Source organism: Carettochelys insculpta, chromosome 2 (genome assembly GCF_033958435.1).
Source record: "Carettochelys insculpta isolate YL-2023 chromosome 2, ASM3395843v1, whole genome shotgun sequence".
NCBI classification, from domain to species: domain Eukaryota; kingdom Metazoa; phylum Chordata; order Testudines; family Carettochelyidae; genus Carettochelys; species Carettochelys insculpta.
In genome coordinates, this window is record NC_134138.1 from 246,996,418 (window position 1) to 247,011,527 (window position 15,110).

At 49.3% G+C, this 15,110-nt stretch overlaps 2 protein-coding genes across 2 annotated transcripts in view; both read left to right on the forward strand.

Annotated features, from left to right (window-relative positions):
• The window catches only part of MYO3A (myosin IIIA), a 175,920-nt gene extending 166,534 nt beyond the window's left edge, over window positions 1-9,386 (forward strand). Inside the window, exons 34-36 of the mRNA XM_074986283.1 lie at window positions 6,345-6,385; window positions 6,932-7,075; window positions 9,272-9,386. Of these exons, the coding sequence (XP_074842384.1) occupies window positions 6,345-6,385; window positions 6,932-7,075; window positions 9,272-9,386 (300 nt within the window). The remainder of the gene's footprint in view (window positions 1-6,344; window positions 6,386-6,931; window positions 7,076-9,271) is intronic.
• Window positions 9,387-14,025: 4,639 nt separating this feature from the next.
• Window positions 14,026-15,110, forward strand: part of GAD2 (glutamate decarboxylase 2) — a 48,759-nt gene continuing 47,674 nt past the window's right edge. The window contains exons 1-3 of the mRNA XM_074985507.1: window positions 14,026-14,101; window positions 14,723-14,782; window positions 14,905-15,054. Coding sequence (XP_074841608.1) covers window positions 14,026-14,101; window positions 14,723-14,782; window positions 14,905-15,054 — 286 coding nt within the window. The remainder of the gene's footprint in view (window positions 14,102-14,722; window positions 14,783-14,904; window positions 15,055-15,110) is intronic.

Below are 15,110 nucleotides of genomic sequence, written 5' to 3' on the forward strand. Positions count from 1 at the left end.
AAGGCAGGCTGCTTACAGTGTCACAGCTCCCTGCCCTAGGGGAGGGCTCAGGCCAGATTAAAAGGCTTGGTGGACTGGATTTGGCCCCTGAGCTGGATCCTGCCCGTCTCTGCTTTAAGGCCTGATGGGACAATTATGGTCATCTTCTCCATTGCAAGCCACAGAAGCTCCCGCCCCTCCCCTCATTCCCACCACACACACATTCTCCAGTAGTAGACCCATAACTTCTGGCTGAATTACTTAAATTCTCAAATCATGACTAAAAGATTTCTGATTACCAAGAATTAATCGATTTGCCCTAGTTAAACCCCGGAAGTGGCCCATCTCCAAGGTGCAGAAGGCGGCAAGAAGTCCCAGGGTCTCTCCTAATTTGTATGGGGGAGGGGGGATTCTTTTCTGATCCCAAATATGACTGTCAATGGGTCCCTGAACATATGGGCAAAACTCACCACCAAACACATACCTAGGAAAGAATTCTTTGTAGCAACTCAGAGTCCTACCCACCTAGTGTCCCACCTGTAACCATTGAAGATATTTATGACTGGCTGTCATGTGACATTATAGGCAGTCCCATCATACATTTCCCTCAATAAAGTTACTAGGCTCCATCTTGAAGTTATTTAGGTTTTTTTGTCCCTGCTGCTTCCCTTGAAAGGCTTTTCCAGAATGTCTCTCCTTTGCTTTTTACAACCTTCATCTAATTTCAAGCCTAAACTTCTTGATGGCCACTTAATAGCCCTTAGTTCTTGTGTCCACTTAAGTGCTTATCTTAAATAATGCCTCTACCTTGCTGGTATTTATGCCTCTGATGTATTTAGAGAGAGCAATTTTCTCTCCAACTCTGCCATGAAGCTTCTGGGGGTCCCATGCCAGTCCGACGCCTGAGTAAAGGAGGAGGGTTGGTAAGATGCATGACGATGCACTGACTGTGACACAGCAATGCAAATGAAATCTGATGACCGTGCGACTAAATGATAAAAGATGCCAGCTCAGACATCACATGGATAAACAAAGTCTATGACACCAATTGAGTGATTGGGGTTGGGTTGGTAAGCTGGCTACCGAAAGAAAATTACAACTAATGCATATGCTATCAGTTGGAACATGGAAAGTCTGAACACTGTGGGCAACTGGAAAATTAGAGCTGCTTTGGAAGAAGATGGAGCTATACCAGTGTGATATACTTGGATGGGTGAAGATGTGTTGGACAGCATTGGGAGAGATGTGCAGTTGCGAAGCCATTTGGTCAGGGAACGAAACAAAGCATGAGACAGGAGTTGGATTCCTTCTTAGCAAAAGAGCTAGAGGAGCATTGTTAGGATACAAACCAGTGAGTGCAAGAATGATGGTAGCGAGATTCAAAGCGAAATCATTCAGCATCTCAGTCATTCAGGTGTATGCACCCACATCAAACAGTATGGAGGAGGAGATTGAGCTATTCTACAAAGGCTTGACAAAGACGTATTCGGAGGAGATACTGAAGGGAGATGTATTGGTCATCAGAGAAGACTGGAAAACAAAGTTGGAAGTTATCATTATAAATAAGAAATTATTCACATTCCATAATAACTCTGCGCTGCATCTTAGGAGGGCATACATCCCAATGGTAGCCTATTTCAGCAGAATATATTGCTTATTAAATAGGAGTCAGTAGTTTTTTCTGTTAAAACTAATGACAAAATTCCCATTGAATTCAGACTCCTAGACTTTAAGAAAGAGATAATAAAGGTTGAGAGAGAGTCATGGGAAGAGTAGAATACAGAGAAAGAAAGAAACAAAGTGAGAAACTACTAGAGTTTGCTACAGCGCATGAGATGGTGATCTGCAACACGAGATTCCAAAAGAAGGACGGTAGGAAGTGGACATGGTGATTGAATGATGGGAAGTCCAAGAACATGATAGATATGATTTTGATAAGAAGAAAATGGATAATATCAGTACAACAGTGCCAAACTTTCCAAGGAACGGATATAGACTCGGACCACGGTCTACTCATTGTGAACATCAAGATAAAACTCAAGAAATACAGTTTAAGAAGAAAAGAGGTGTGGCAAGGTTAGGTGAGGAAAAAATAGGGAATGCGTACAGAGCTCAAAGAGAAGATCAGGAATACAACCGCAGAGGAAGACCTAGATAAGGGAGTTGAAGGGATAGCCATGGTGATAGAAGAGGTAATTGACCAGACTGTTCTGGAAGAAGAGAAGATCAATAAGAAGTGGACTACACAGGAGACACTGAAGTTGATCCAAGAGAAGAGAGAGCTGAAGATCAGAAGGGATGCTTCTGAGAGGGTGGAACATCAATATAGGGTGAAATACAATGAGGTAAGGAAAGCAGCCAGAAAGGATAAGGCAAAATGGCTAAAGGAGCAGTAGGAAGATACAGAGAGGTATTACGGCGAATGTAAAACCAAGGAGGTATAAGATGATTCGGAATATTAATAGGAAGCGGCATCCGAAACAGATGGTGATCGAAGATGAGACTGACGAAGTGAACATGAATAAGGAGACGATTGTGCAGTGATGGACAAGATATTGTACCAATCTATACAATGCACAGTTGAACCCAAGTGTCTGAGAGAGGCTGATTGAAGAACTGAAAGAAGTATCTCCACTGAGCATTAAGAGCAAGACCAATATTTTGAAGGAGGAAGTAGAAAGAGCCTTGAAACAACTAAGGAGCATCAAGAGCCCTGGAAATTATAAGATCATGGGAGAGATGATCAAATACAGTGGAGAAAGTACAATTCAGGAAATACACTGACTAGATAATATAGCATGGGAAGAAGGGAAGGCACCAAAGGAATGGACAAGATCCATGCTAGTGTCAATGTGGAGGCAGCAGTGAGAATGTGCAGGGAATTGGGAAATTGGTTTAGAACAAGTAGAGATACGAGACAAGGAGATCCAATGTTGCCAAGTATCTTCACCATGCATCTAGCGAGAGCGATGGACAAGAACAAGGAAGAGGTAGAAGAGATATCTGTGCATGGGAAAAGAATTAACAACTTGAGGTTCACTGATGATATAGTTATCATTGAGGAAGATGAGGAAAAGCTAGCGAAAATGGTGCAGGTGCTAAACGAGGAAGGGAAGCGGTGTGGACTGCTTATGAACATTGATGAAACAAAAACAATGGTATTTGGAGATAAGAAAATAGGAAGGAAGATCAGTGTAGATGAGATTGAACTAGAAAATACAGAGAAGTTCACGTGCCTGGGAACCAACTTAATGTATGATCTAGACTGTAAGAAGGAAGTAGCGACTAGAATAGCGAAAGCAAGAGTGGGTTTTAAGCCGATGGATAAAATCTGGAAAAGCAAAGCTATTAGCTTAGGAATGAAGCTGAGCGTCTTGAAAATGTGTGTATTCAGCAGCATGTTGTACAGATGTGAGACGTGGGTGATAATGAAAGATTCAAAGAGAAGTATATTGGTGTTCAAGACGAGTTGTGATAGAAAGATCCTGAGAATAGGATGGATGCAGAAGGTCACAACGAGGAATTATATAGGAAGATACAGCTGAAAGAGAACCTATTGCAGAAGGTTATACGACGGAAGTTACAGCTATTCAGGCATATTTGCAGAATGAACAAAAAATGAAAAGTCAAGACCTGGTATGTGACATAATGGATGGTTCAAATAGGACAGGCAGATCCCACAGAGAATGGGTAGATGATATAGGAGATTGTTGCAGAGCTAGTCTACAGAAACTAAGCCACTCCACACTTGGCAGGGAAAGATGAAAGGAAATAGTGAGAAAGACATCAGACACCAATGGCCACTGAGCCCATGGTTGTTGTTGGTGGTGGTGGTGATGGTGGTGATGATGATGAATTACCTCTCCCCTCAGCCATCTTTTGGTTGGGATAAACAAACCAAGCTCTGGAGTGTGTTCTCATGGTATAGGTTTATTCTCCTAGTAGCTCTTGCCTGCATCTGTTCCACTTTAAATTCACCTTTCTTAAACCCAGTTCTGCAGGGGACCAGAACTGCACACAGTATTCAAGATGAGGTTTCACCAGTGCTTTGTAGGGGGAAGCATTGTGGTTACATATCCCTTGGAAACCAAGAATCTTTGGTCCCCAGAGCTGTCCCTGGATACTAGTAAGCCTGGGACACATGAAGGTAGACAATGGAAGAGCCAGGGTGGAGGTCAAGGATGAGATTGTTATGCTGATCATCCGGACTGCCCATCATGGAGAGGTGCATATGGATCTGTAGAAACTACTCTTGCCTTTTGGGTTAGGACTGGCTCTGCTGAGTAGTTCCCCTTACTTTCTCTACTGAATTATCTCACCTGATGCATCTTTAGATTGCAGTAGCTTTTTTCACGGCCTCATCACATTAATGGCTCATAGTCATTTTGTGATCAATCAGTCCACCAAGCTTGTTCACCTCCTCTGTCCTTTCCAACTGATATGTTGCAAAATTGCTTGTAGCAAAACCCTTGTTGTTAGTCCCTACATTCATTAACTTGCACTATTAAATTTCATCCCATTTCTATTATTCCAGTTTTCAGGGTCATCCAGCTCTTTTTGGTTTGTATTCTGAAACTCTTCCATATTGGCATTACCTCCCAACTTCATCACCCACATATTTTTGCTGGCACACTCTGGCTTTATGTACCAATGTCATTATTGAAAATGTTGGACAAGATTGGTCCCCACAAGACCAACCCATGAGGAACTCAGTAACCTGCCTCCAGCCCAAGGGGTCACCTTTCAGTATGGCCCATTGTAGTTTCCCCTTTAATCAGCTCCTTATCCACCTTTCAAATCTCATATTGATACCCAGCTTCTTCAACTGAACTAATAACATCCCATGTGGAACAGTATCAAATGCCTTATTGAAATCCAGGCTAATTAGTAGAGCCTCGTGCAGACACAGAGGTCTATCCACAGATGCAGATAGCCACAGATAGACATTGTGATCTGCAGTGCTCTGCTTACAAGAGCCACTGCAACCAATGGAGAGGAGTGGCCCATCACACCCAGGAACCAGCATCCCATGCCAGCAACTCCTCCCAGCAGTGTGGCTGCACCATCCCCAGTCCCACTGCCAGTGGGGCAGTATGACCCAAGACAGGAGAATCCACATGTGGGGGCAGGGCTGGGAGCACTGCAATCACCCTGCCAGTTAGAGCTGCCAACGTAGGATGCTGGATCCCTTGCGTGACAGGGTAACTTTCCTCCACTGAGCACAGTGGATCTTGGGAGCAGAGTCGTGTGGATCTGCAGATCACAATGTCTATCCATGGAAATCCATATCCACAGACAGACTTTAGTCTCTGCAGGGCTCTACTGACTGGATCTACTGCATTTCCTTTGTCTAAAAAGTCTCAAAGAAAGAGATCAGGTCAATCTAGCTCAAGGTACCTTTTGTAAAACCAAGTTTTATTTTATCCCATTGGAGGGGAATTGGTTTGGGCCTTCTCAGAGTAAATTGCCAATATCCTGCTGGCGAGTTGAGGCAGACAAGAGGCGCAGGAGGAAGGAAAGACTGTCTTTCAGTCATGGTCAGCAGCCTCCTGCCATACCTGGAAGTATCTGTCCTCGCTGTAATAGAACATGGAGTTCCAGGACTGACCTTATCAGCCACCTGAGGATCCACAACTCCTATGGAAGATTACTGTACTCACCAATGAGTGATCACCAGCAGCAGCCAATATCAATATAAACTGGCATAGCATATATGAAGAGCTGCCTAAATTGGACAGCGTTTATCGTTTTTTTACAATAGATACAGGCATTTGGATTTTTGATCCCCCCGCCGCCCCCTGCTTCTGATTACAGTTTCTCTTACAGTATAGTCAGTGGTGCAGACAGCTGCCACAGGCTCAGGGACAAGGTGGAAGGGGGGCGTGGTGCCCCACCCTTGAAAGGGGTGTGTTCAAGGGTAGAAGGGGCAGAACTCTGTCAGCCAGGCCCCAGCACATTCCCTCAGAGCTGCGTGCAGAGTGGTGGCACAGCACTGCGCGATGTTTCAAAGGAGTCTGATGTTCCAGCCACTGCTGCCAAAGTAGCAGCGGAGGCAGCTGGAGCTCCTAGCCCCTTTGAAATGCTGGGCCAGGGGACAACTGCCCTTTCCCACCCCCGCTGCCCCATTGGCAGGCCTCAGTATAGTTATCTCTCATATAAAACACAACCACAAAATTATTAAAAACTGCTACTGCAAATACTTCTTTGGTTTTGCTTGACAAATTATGTTCTACATATTTTTCTTAGGAAGACTTATAGGAAAGTCTCATATTTAACAAGTCTGTATATCGGAACTTTGAATAAAAATGCCCAGGTGTATAAAAAAGTGATGCAGTTTTCTTAAAAATTGCTTGATTTTTTTTTAGAAATCGATCCAAGAAGAAAAACGGAAACCAAGAAAAAACAGGTAGTTTATTCATCTGTATTTACTTATGCCACAGCGATTGCTACAATGCCCCAGAAAAAGTGTTTGGCTGCACTGTCAACAAAGTAAATTCAAGAGTTAAGAAAAGGGATGTAGCTGTTTACTGAAACAGACAGGTACCATATGAAAGGTAAAATTAGGCCATTATAAAAAAACAAATTATATAATTGAATTTGGCTAAATATTATTACTTCTGCTTTCTTGCGCATGATCTGAAAGAGTTAAACATACAGATAATTATTATCTTAGTACTTATGGATCAATGTAATCCATTCATCTGTTAACCCATAGTCCTCCAGAGAATGTCACAAATTTACTGGTATTCTAGAGCTTCATTCTGAATCTCCTGAACTAGCTGAACACATGACCATATTTTTGTGCTTAATAGTTTCTTACCACAATCAACCCATCAAAAGTCCTCGCACATTGGCTGATAAGGAAAATAAAGGCTGTGATTCATTATATTATTTTCACTGGGAAAATATTACAAAACAAAATTGCTGATTTAATGCTTTTGTGTATTTACAGTCTGGGCAAGGTGCTAGATTTAGAAGATTACTACTACCAAGAATTTTCATCAAGTTATTCCATATCAAATGAGAGTAATTCTAGCACACAAGAAAAGAAGCCACCAGTGGAGCTCAGAGATTCCTCTTTAATTACTACTGAGGGGTAAGTAATAAAAAAATAAAAGTAGGAACAAAAGAAATGCTGTGTAACGCAGTTTAAAAAGTCAGAGATTCAAACTTATTTCATACTAAAGACAAAAGTATGTGCATTCAAACTAGCTATTAACTCTTCAGCTATTCGTTATGGAGCGATGTAAAATAAAAAATACTAGGAATTTTATTCCTCTGGCTCATCTTTGCATTTCAAACTTCTTACCAAACCAAATCTAAAAATTTAATGTTGGTTTCAATTGTACTTGGTTGGCTCCATGCCAGAATTTTTGCCTGGCTTTTGTAGCTGACACATCTGTTTCTAGATTTCTACTCCCCATCCCTCCTCACCATTGCAATGCAACAGCATGGGCCCAGACAGCTTCTGCTTGACACCAGTATGACAGACAAGCAAAGGAAAATCCTGAAGAGAGAACCTGGTTCATCAGCCTTCTTTCAACGTAGATTTTTCAGGTCAATAATTGCATGTGATCTTTGGCCTCTTCAATCAAAATGCTTTTGCTATATGTATTAGTAGACTAGGGGTCTGTTGGTGATCCCACTGAAGAACCCATAGTAAGATTTTTGCCCCTGAACACAGTGGAAACTGGTACAATCCTTAAGAATGCATGCCCTGTTATCATGCCATGCTCTGATGTCAGTCTTCAGTAACTCAGAATAACTGGAGTAGCTTCAGATCTAGTGTATGTGTAACTGAGAGCAGAATTTACCCTCTGTTTGTGGCTTATTACGAAAGTGTCAGTGACAGTTCAATATTCAGTGGTTGCTTCAGTTGGGCTTGTTGCGTAAGTAAAGCTAGCACAATTTAGTTCTTGAGATGTGAATGCTTTTACTTGTTCATTGGCATTTGGAATGCCATACTGGGCTTCTAAGTGTAGTTCATGAGCATTTTCTATAGTTATTTCAAAATAACATACACTTTCCAGCAGGGCTTTTTTCCCAGCAGAACACCGTGGAATGGCATTCCGCCACCTTTTTGCTGGCACTGCCATTTTTAAAATGCAGCTGGGCAGCTCTGAGCTGCATGGGCTCTTTAAGGAGTCATATACAGCTCCTGCTGCTGCTCCTGCCACTGCTCACCTCCAGCTTACAGCACCCTGCCCTGCTGAAGGAAGGACTCAACTTAACTGGTTTAATGGCCATCCGTTAAGCCTGTTAAATTGAGTCCTTCCTTCAGCACAGCAGGCGTGCTGTGACCTGCCCCTGCCGTTTGACCTGGGGGAGCCGGAGGGCTGGGGGGAGCCACACAGCCACTATAAAGAGCAGGCAGCTGGCAAAGAAGCACCAGCACATGGAGCTCCTCTTGGATAAGGTGAGTCAGTGTTTAGAGGGAGGGCGGTTTGGAGTTGCAGCGGGGGTTAAGCTGCTATGGGGCAGGTTGCGGCCATGCGGAGTGGCTCAGGCCCTGCCAGAGGCAGTTTGGGCCCCACCAGGGGGTCAGGTAAGCCACTGGGGAATGGCTTGGGCCCCACAGTGGGTGAGGGGGGAGCAGCTCAAGGCCTGCCGAAAGGCAGCTAAGCCACCTGGGACAGCCCGAGCCCCCACCCCACCCCCAGGAGGCAACTAGGCTACCCGGGGGTAGCTCATGTCCCGCTGGGGGGTGGCAAAGCCGCCAGGCCAGGTGTTGGGCCTTGGAGCGGGACAGTTTGGGGCTTGAGTTTCGCCACCTTTTTTCTAGAAAAAAAGCCCAGCTTTGCAGATAATGGTTTTATGACTAGTCTCGTTACAAGCAATGACCTGAAAAATGCCTCTTGCCACCTGAAAAATGTGAGTTGGATTCTATTCGTGTAACATATGCAGTATCCAATCTCAACAGACCCTCGGTGGGTGCAAAACAAGATTAGCTCCATTTATGTCAATGGAGCTATCCGATTTACATCATCTGACAATCTGATCCAACGTCTAAAAGGCAAGTATTACCTCAAAAGCCTTGCTGATACCCTGATAGTTTTAATACGTCCTTACTTATTCCTCCCTTTTGGAAAGAAGACATTTGCTGTAAGCATTCCTCTCTTCTGCTATAAATGTTTTTGCTCTGGGGTGCTGACTCTATTCTGCAGCGGTGGGGAAGGCCTGGGAAAGGTAGCTGTTTTTGCTGAGGGTAGAGGTTAAGAAGTCAATTAGCAGTGTTTGCTGTACTAAATGTTTCGTCTTTAATTTCTAAAGCGCTTCTGCATTTAATCCCTAGGTCAAGGGTTGCAGAAAGCCCCCTGGACAAGAGCAAAACTGAAGATAATCCCTATGACTACAGAAAACTGCTGCGGAAAACCTCTCAGCGCCGGCGCCTTATCCAGCAGTTTTAGCTGCCGCTGCTGCTGCTGCTGCACCTGCCATTTGCTTTTTATTAGCATAATCTTTTTTTATGATTTTGTACCATATGCTTTTTTTTTTGTATCATTACCTCTAATATTTCAGGTTTACGGTTAATCTGAATTATCATAGTTTACAGACTAATACTGTTTTGAAGGGACACTGTCAAGCTAAACATTGTATTTTTAAATGATATTAATATATTTCAGATTACTACAACTGAACAAATTTTGACAATTGTACTTCCTGTTTTCTTTTTTACACTTATATCAATTAGTCGGGTTTTTTTCTATAGTTATTTCCTAGTCAATTGGAACGTTAGCACACTAGCACAAAAGGAATTTTTTAAATAAATTATTTCACTGGTCTTCTTTAAAGAATTTCAAAAAAGCATTTCTGTTTGTTTTAGTTCTGCAATACCTAAATTTTGGGCCAAATCTGCCTGTAAAAAGAGTCCCTTTAATACAAAAAATGTGAATTGTTTGATAGTATATTATATACTAATTTATTTTCATATAGACATAAAGCCTACTGAGGAATGATGTTTAAAAGTCTGTAGAGTGTGTATATTCTTTACCTAGGAAGCATCTTTATATTCAGGGGAATATAACCACAATGCTCTCTTTTACCCATGAGCTTTGTGGCTAAATGGTGAACTCTCAACTCTTTGTTTACTTTGTATTCCTTTTAAAATATGCATTGGATTTTTAGGATTCTGAAATTCAGAAACACTTAGAAGTGACTAGGAAAATGTGGATTGATCTATTGCTGCCTAAAATGCAAAGACTATTTTAATCAATTCAACAAGTACTGAGTTAAAAAAAAATAGCCTCTTTGTAAAAAATTTCACCCACATTCCTATTTTTAAATAAATTATTTTAGAGAAAGGATGTGGATAACTAGAACAGTCACTTTTATGTTTGTCGGTGATTAATAGTGACATGTTCTGTGAAGCAAGGTGGGAATGGCAGATTTCACCAGGCCGATATTCTGAGCTGTGTAAAAGCCAAATCCTGGTCTGTTCTCAGGCCAGGTGTTCCATTGCAGAGATTACTGGTGGGAGTGAACCAGCAGGGTAGAGCTCTTTGCACAAACTATCTTAAGAAACTGTTGACACTAATTTAGCCTTCTTTCCTACACATGTAATCAGTGCTTCCCAATTTTGTAGTAGTTAAGAAAAATTAAAAGCAATGTTAAAGTGCTGTAGTGTAATATATGCTAGAAAATATTGGTGTGATTTTTAAAATCCTCTTAAAATTGCTCTCTGTTATTAAAATGGCAAAGTAAATAAACAATACAAAAGTCAACAGGCTTTGGCTGGGTTTGAATTACTCAGCACAGGTGCAATTGCAGTGGTAAGATGGGGGTACTGAGACTCAAGGAGAGGAACTAAGAGCAATCACTTCACATTGAAATTCAGGTTGGTGTTTCATCCCCATTTCCATAAGTGCAGGTTTCAGCTAGAAATTGGGAGAGTTCGAGACAGATATTCTTTCGCAGAAAAAACTCACAGGACTGATCTTCCTTGTTTCTTCAGCAGGTCATGCTGAAAGCATTTCAGTGAGATCAGTTCCTAGAATGTTGTTAGTAGAACCACTGTGTGTAGTAATACCAATATTCCCTGTAAGCTACATGCTTGTGCGACTGCCCAGGAGAAATTCAGGTGCCACCCAGCTGATAACAGAGTGCCCACAGCCTGAAACCTATGTTTCTACTGGTAATGAACATCCACATATATCTTGGTGCACATTAAATTTATTCCACCCAAAAATACAAAAAATTAGAGGGAACCCTGATTAACACCCAGGTTTACCAAAGGTGGGGGGGTGCAACTAAAGGTGCAGCAATACCCTCCACTGAACTATTAGGTGAGTGAGTGAGTCCCATCAATAAAGGGATGCTCATAGCCTCCAGCCAAGGCAGCATTCCCATCTCTTCCTAGAGTTCGCTCTCCAGTTTTCTCTGAGACTTGCTCTAGATGTGTATGGAGAAATCATGATGTTAGTTGGGCTGATGAGACTAAACACAATCCCAGCCCAAGCAAGATGCAAGCCCGTCTCCCCTGTCAGTATTCTGCTGCCTGCAGGGAACTGCTTAAACTATTGCTGCACAAGGCCAAGATCCACCTGAGCCACATCTCCCAGCACAGTGGTAACACTGGGGCAGCATGTATCACCTTCTGCATGCCAAGGCCACCCTGCCTTGCCAGTGGATAAAAAAGCTAGACCTGAGTTGTGTCTGCCCCACAGAGGGTGGGTGGCTTTGGGCCCAAGCAGATTCTTGAGAACATTACAGAAAACAACCAGGGTGTGCATTTGTGCTGATTGCCCACATAAAGATCAGCTGGTGGCTGGTGATTTCAGGCCTGCTGTGCCCTGCCAGCTGCTAGTGTGACAAGAGGGCACGGGAGAGAAGACATGTGATAGCTGCTTTCCATAGATGGACTTTTCCTACCCCAAGCAGTTAACCTAGAAAGAGATGGGGAAAGACAGAGATGCCAGGACAGCTGTCAGAAAGCGGCTCTCCCCTCAGGCACCTGTTTGCTGGAGTCCTTCTCTTGAACTGGCCGCCCGAAGGCACAGACAGGCAGATGGAGGGGTTGTGTGGGCCAGGTATGTGCCTGAGCCCCTGGCAGTGGCTGTCACAGCCCAACTCGCGGGTTGGAGCCACGCGGACAGAGGCTGGGAACAGGCACCTGCCCCCGCAGCAGCAGGCCGCGCTTGCGGCCCCAAAGCTGCCGCAGCTGCCCAGCAGCAGAGCGGCCTGTGTCCGCCGGGGCCGCCACCACCGGCGGGGGCTGGCCGGCAGTTGCAGAGCCGTGGGCTGAACCCCGCCCCCTGTCCCGGCGGCCTGCGGGAGCGGGCAGCGCCTCCCCCCAGCGCAGAGCCACTGGGCTCGTCTCCGCGCTCGGCGTGGCTCCCGCGGGCGCCCAATGATGGCAGTTCCGGGGGGGCTGGCGCGGCATTGCGCGGGGCAGCCAGCGGGGCGAGCTCGCTTCCCCCAAGCCCCTGGCGCATGCAGCGGCTGGGGGTGGCGCGGGGAGCAGCTGGGCAGCAGCCGCTGGAAATCGGCCCGGCGCATAGCTGCGCAAGGCCGGGATCCCTACCAGGCACGGTTCCCAGCGCGGCGGGAACGCCAGGGGCGGCCACGTGCGGTCCCGGCCCGCCGGGCTGCTGAAGGGTTTGATCCGCTCCCCAAGCCGAGCCGGGCAGGCTGTCCCCGCCGGAGCTGCACGACGCCGGCGAAGGCTGCTTCGCACGTGGCGTTTAGCCAGGGGGCGCCTGAGCGAAAGGCCCTTGAAATCGAGCGAAGGTCCGTCTCCTTCCCAGCCGCGGGGGGGGGGGGCAGCTCCTCGCCGGGCTCCGACAGGCAGCTCCAGGCGCGGCGCCCCCAGCTGGAAGGAAGCGGGGGGAGCCCGCGCGGCCTCCAGGGCCCAGGCCTGAGCAGCTGCACGCCTGAAGATCGGCTCCCGCCCGGCCTCCCGCAGTCCCTCGCCCGCCTCGCGAAGCCAGCCGTGGCTTTAGCTGGGGGTGGGGGAGTGCGAGGGCTCCCAAGTGCCTTGGCCTGGCCGCTTCTGTGAGTAGCCAGGCGGGCGTGAGAACGGGGACTTCGCTCTGCTGCGCCCGGCCCGAAAGGGAGCTGCCTGGGTACAGCGCCCTGGGGCCGCTGGGGAACAACTGCCGCCGCGTGGCCGGCTCCGGCCAGGCTCCCAGGGCGCCGCCAGTTCCAGCTGTGGCCCGCGTGCTGAGCTACCCGGCGTAGATATGGGCCGCGCTTGGTTGTCTCCCGTCCAGGCACAACCCCCACCAGCCTGCGGGGGCGGTGCGAGCTCAGGCGACCGCTCCCCTCCCGTGCAGGCTGTCGCCCAACCAGCCTCTGGCTCAGTCACCCCCTCACTGCAATGTGACCCCGTACGGCAAGTCCCCCCCGCCCCGCCCCACCGAGCCAGCCATGCGTGGGATCGCCCGCTCGGGGGCTGCCCTAGTCAGTTCCTTTGTGCGCCTCGGCTCGCTCCTGTGCCAGCCTCCCCCTGCCCCCTCCAGCGGCCGGCTCGTCCTTCCCGCTGAAGCTGCCTGGGCGCAGGACGCGTGGGCCCCTGCTCGGCTCCCAGCGCTGTGCCGAGGCGCTGGTAGCGGCCTATCAGCCCCAGCCTGTCGCTGTCCCTCGGCCGGTCCGGCCGCCGCAGCTGAGCTGCACGCAGAGCCAGCCGCGGGGCCGAGAGCCGCTCTCCGGCAGCCCAAGGGGAGTCGTGACTGGCGCACGCCGCGTCCCCCGCCCAGGGACCCGCGGCCGAGCTAGGGCTCCGGCTGGATAAAAGGAGAGCCAGTGACAGCCCCTCCCCGGCCGGGCTGAGACGCGCGGGCTTGGAAAGGCAGAGGAGCAGCACCATGGAGAGCGTCTAGTGGCCCTGCCCGGCCCGGCCCCAGCTCCGCGGCGTCCAGCCTCCCGCTCTCCGGAGCTCCCAGCGAGCGCCAGAGCGCTGCCGCCTGTCTCGGCGCCGGCGCACGCTGCCTGGCTGTGGCACACGGGGCCACTCCCGCCCTGGGACCCTCCCTCCTTCCCTTCCCTCCCTCCCTGCCACCCCGCTCTCTGCAGCTCGCCGGCTCCTCGGCGCGGCTGGCGGTTCCGCAGATGGCAGCGCCAGGCTCCGGCTTCTGGCCCTTCGGCTCGGAAGAGGGCGCGGGGGACGCGGAGACCCCCGGCACAGGTAGGAGCGCGGAGCCGCCCTGGCGGGGCTGGGTTCCGCCACGTGCTGCCCGCGGCAAAGTTCCCAGCCGCTTCCCGCCCGGGATGGGCGCCAGGCGCTCGCAGCGTCCGCATCTCTGTCGGCAGCCGGGCGCACCCGGGACAAGCTGGCGCCTTCCGACCTGGCCCGCGGCGCCCTGGGGTGCACCAAATAACCGCCCCGAGCCACTCCAAACGCCACCGGCTCCGCTCGGGCTTGGCAAGGGAGCCGGGAAGCGGGGCTGGGCTGCGGGGCAGCTTCATCGCAACGCCGCGGCTGCAGCTACAGCGGGACCGGCCTGTCGCAAGTTCCTCCGGCACCGGCCGGAGCGCGGCCAGCCGAACGCCGGAGGGCTCGGCCTGGCGGGGGTCTCTCGGGGAGGCGGGGGCTGTGCTGTCCGGGGGTGCTGGGCTGTCTGGGGGGCTGGACTGCCCGGGGGGGGCTGTGTTACCGGAGAGGTGGTCGTGCGTCCAGGTGGGAGGGACAGTTCCCGCCCATGCCGGAGCCATCGTGGGACAGTTGCCGCCAGGCCGCTTCCCAGGTGGCCCCGGAATGGGGGGACACCCGCAGATAACCCCCCCCCCGGCCCTCTCTCTCTTCCAGCCAAAGCGTGGTGCCAGGCGGCCCAGAAGTTCACCGGAGGGATCGGAACCAAACTCTGCGGTAAGGGAGGGAAGCGGCGGCAGCGAGGGGCCTGCGCACGGCCCCCCTGTGTGCCGGCCCGGGGGTGAGCGGGGCGCGGCGGGATCGCGGTCTCAAGCGTGGCTGTTTCGTGTCGTTGCTAGCGCTCTTGTATGGGGAGGCCGAGAAGCCGCCGGAGAGCGGGACCCGGGAGGAGCCGCCCCCCGCGGGCAAGAGAGCGGCCTGTAGCTGCAACAGCAAGGCCTGCAGCTGCCCGAAGGCGGAGGTGGATTACGCCGCTTTGCACTCCACAGGTGAGGCTCAGGTGCCGGGGCGCCGCTGCCCGGGCTCGCAGCAGCACGCGCCGAGG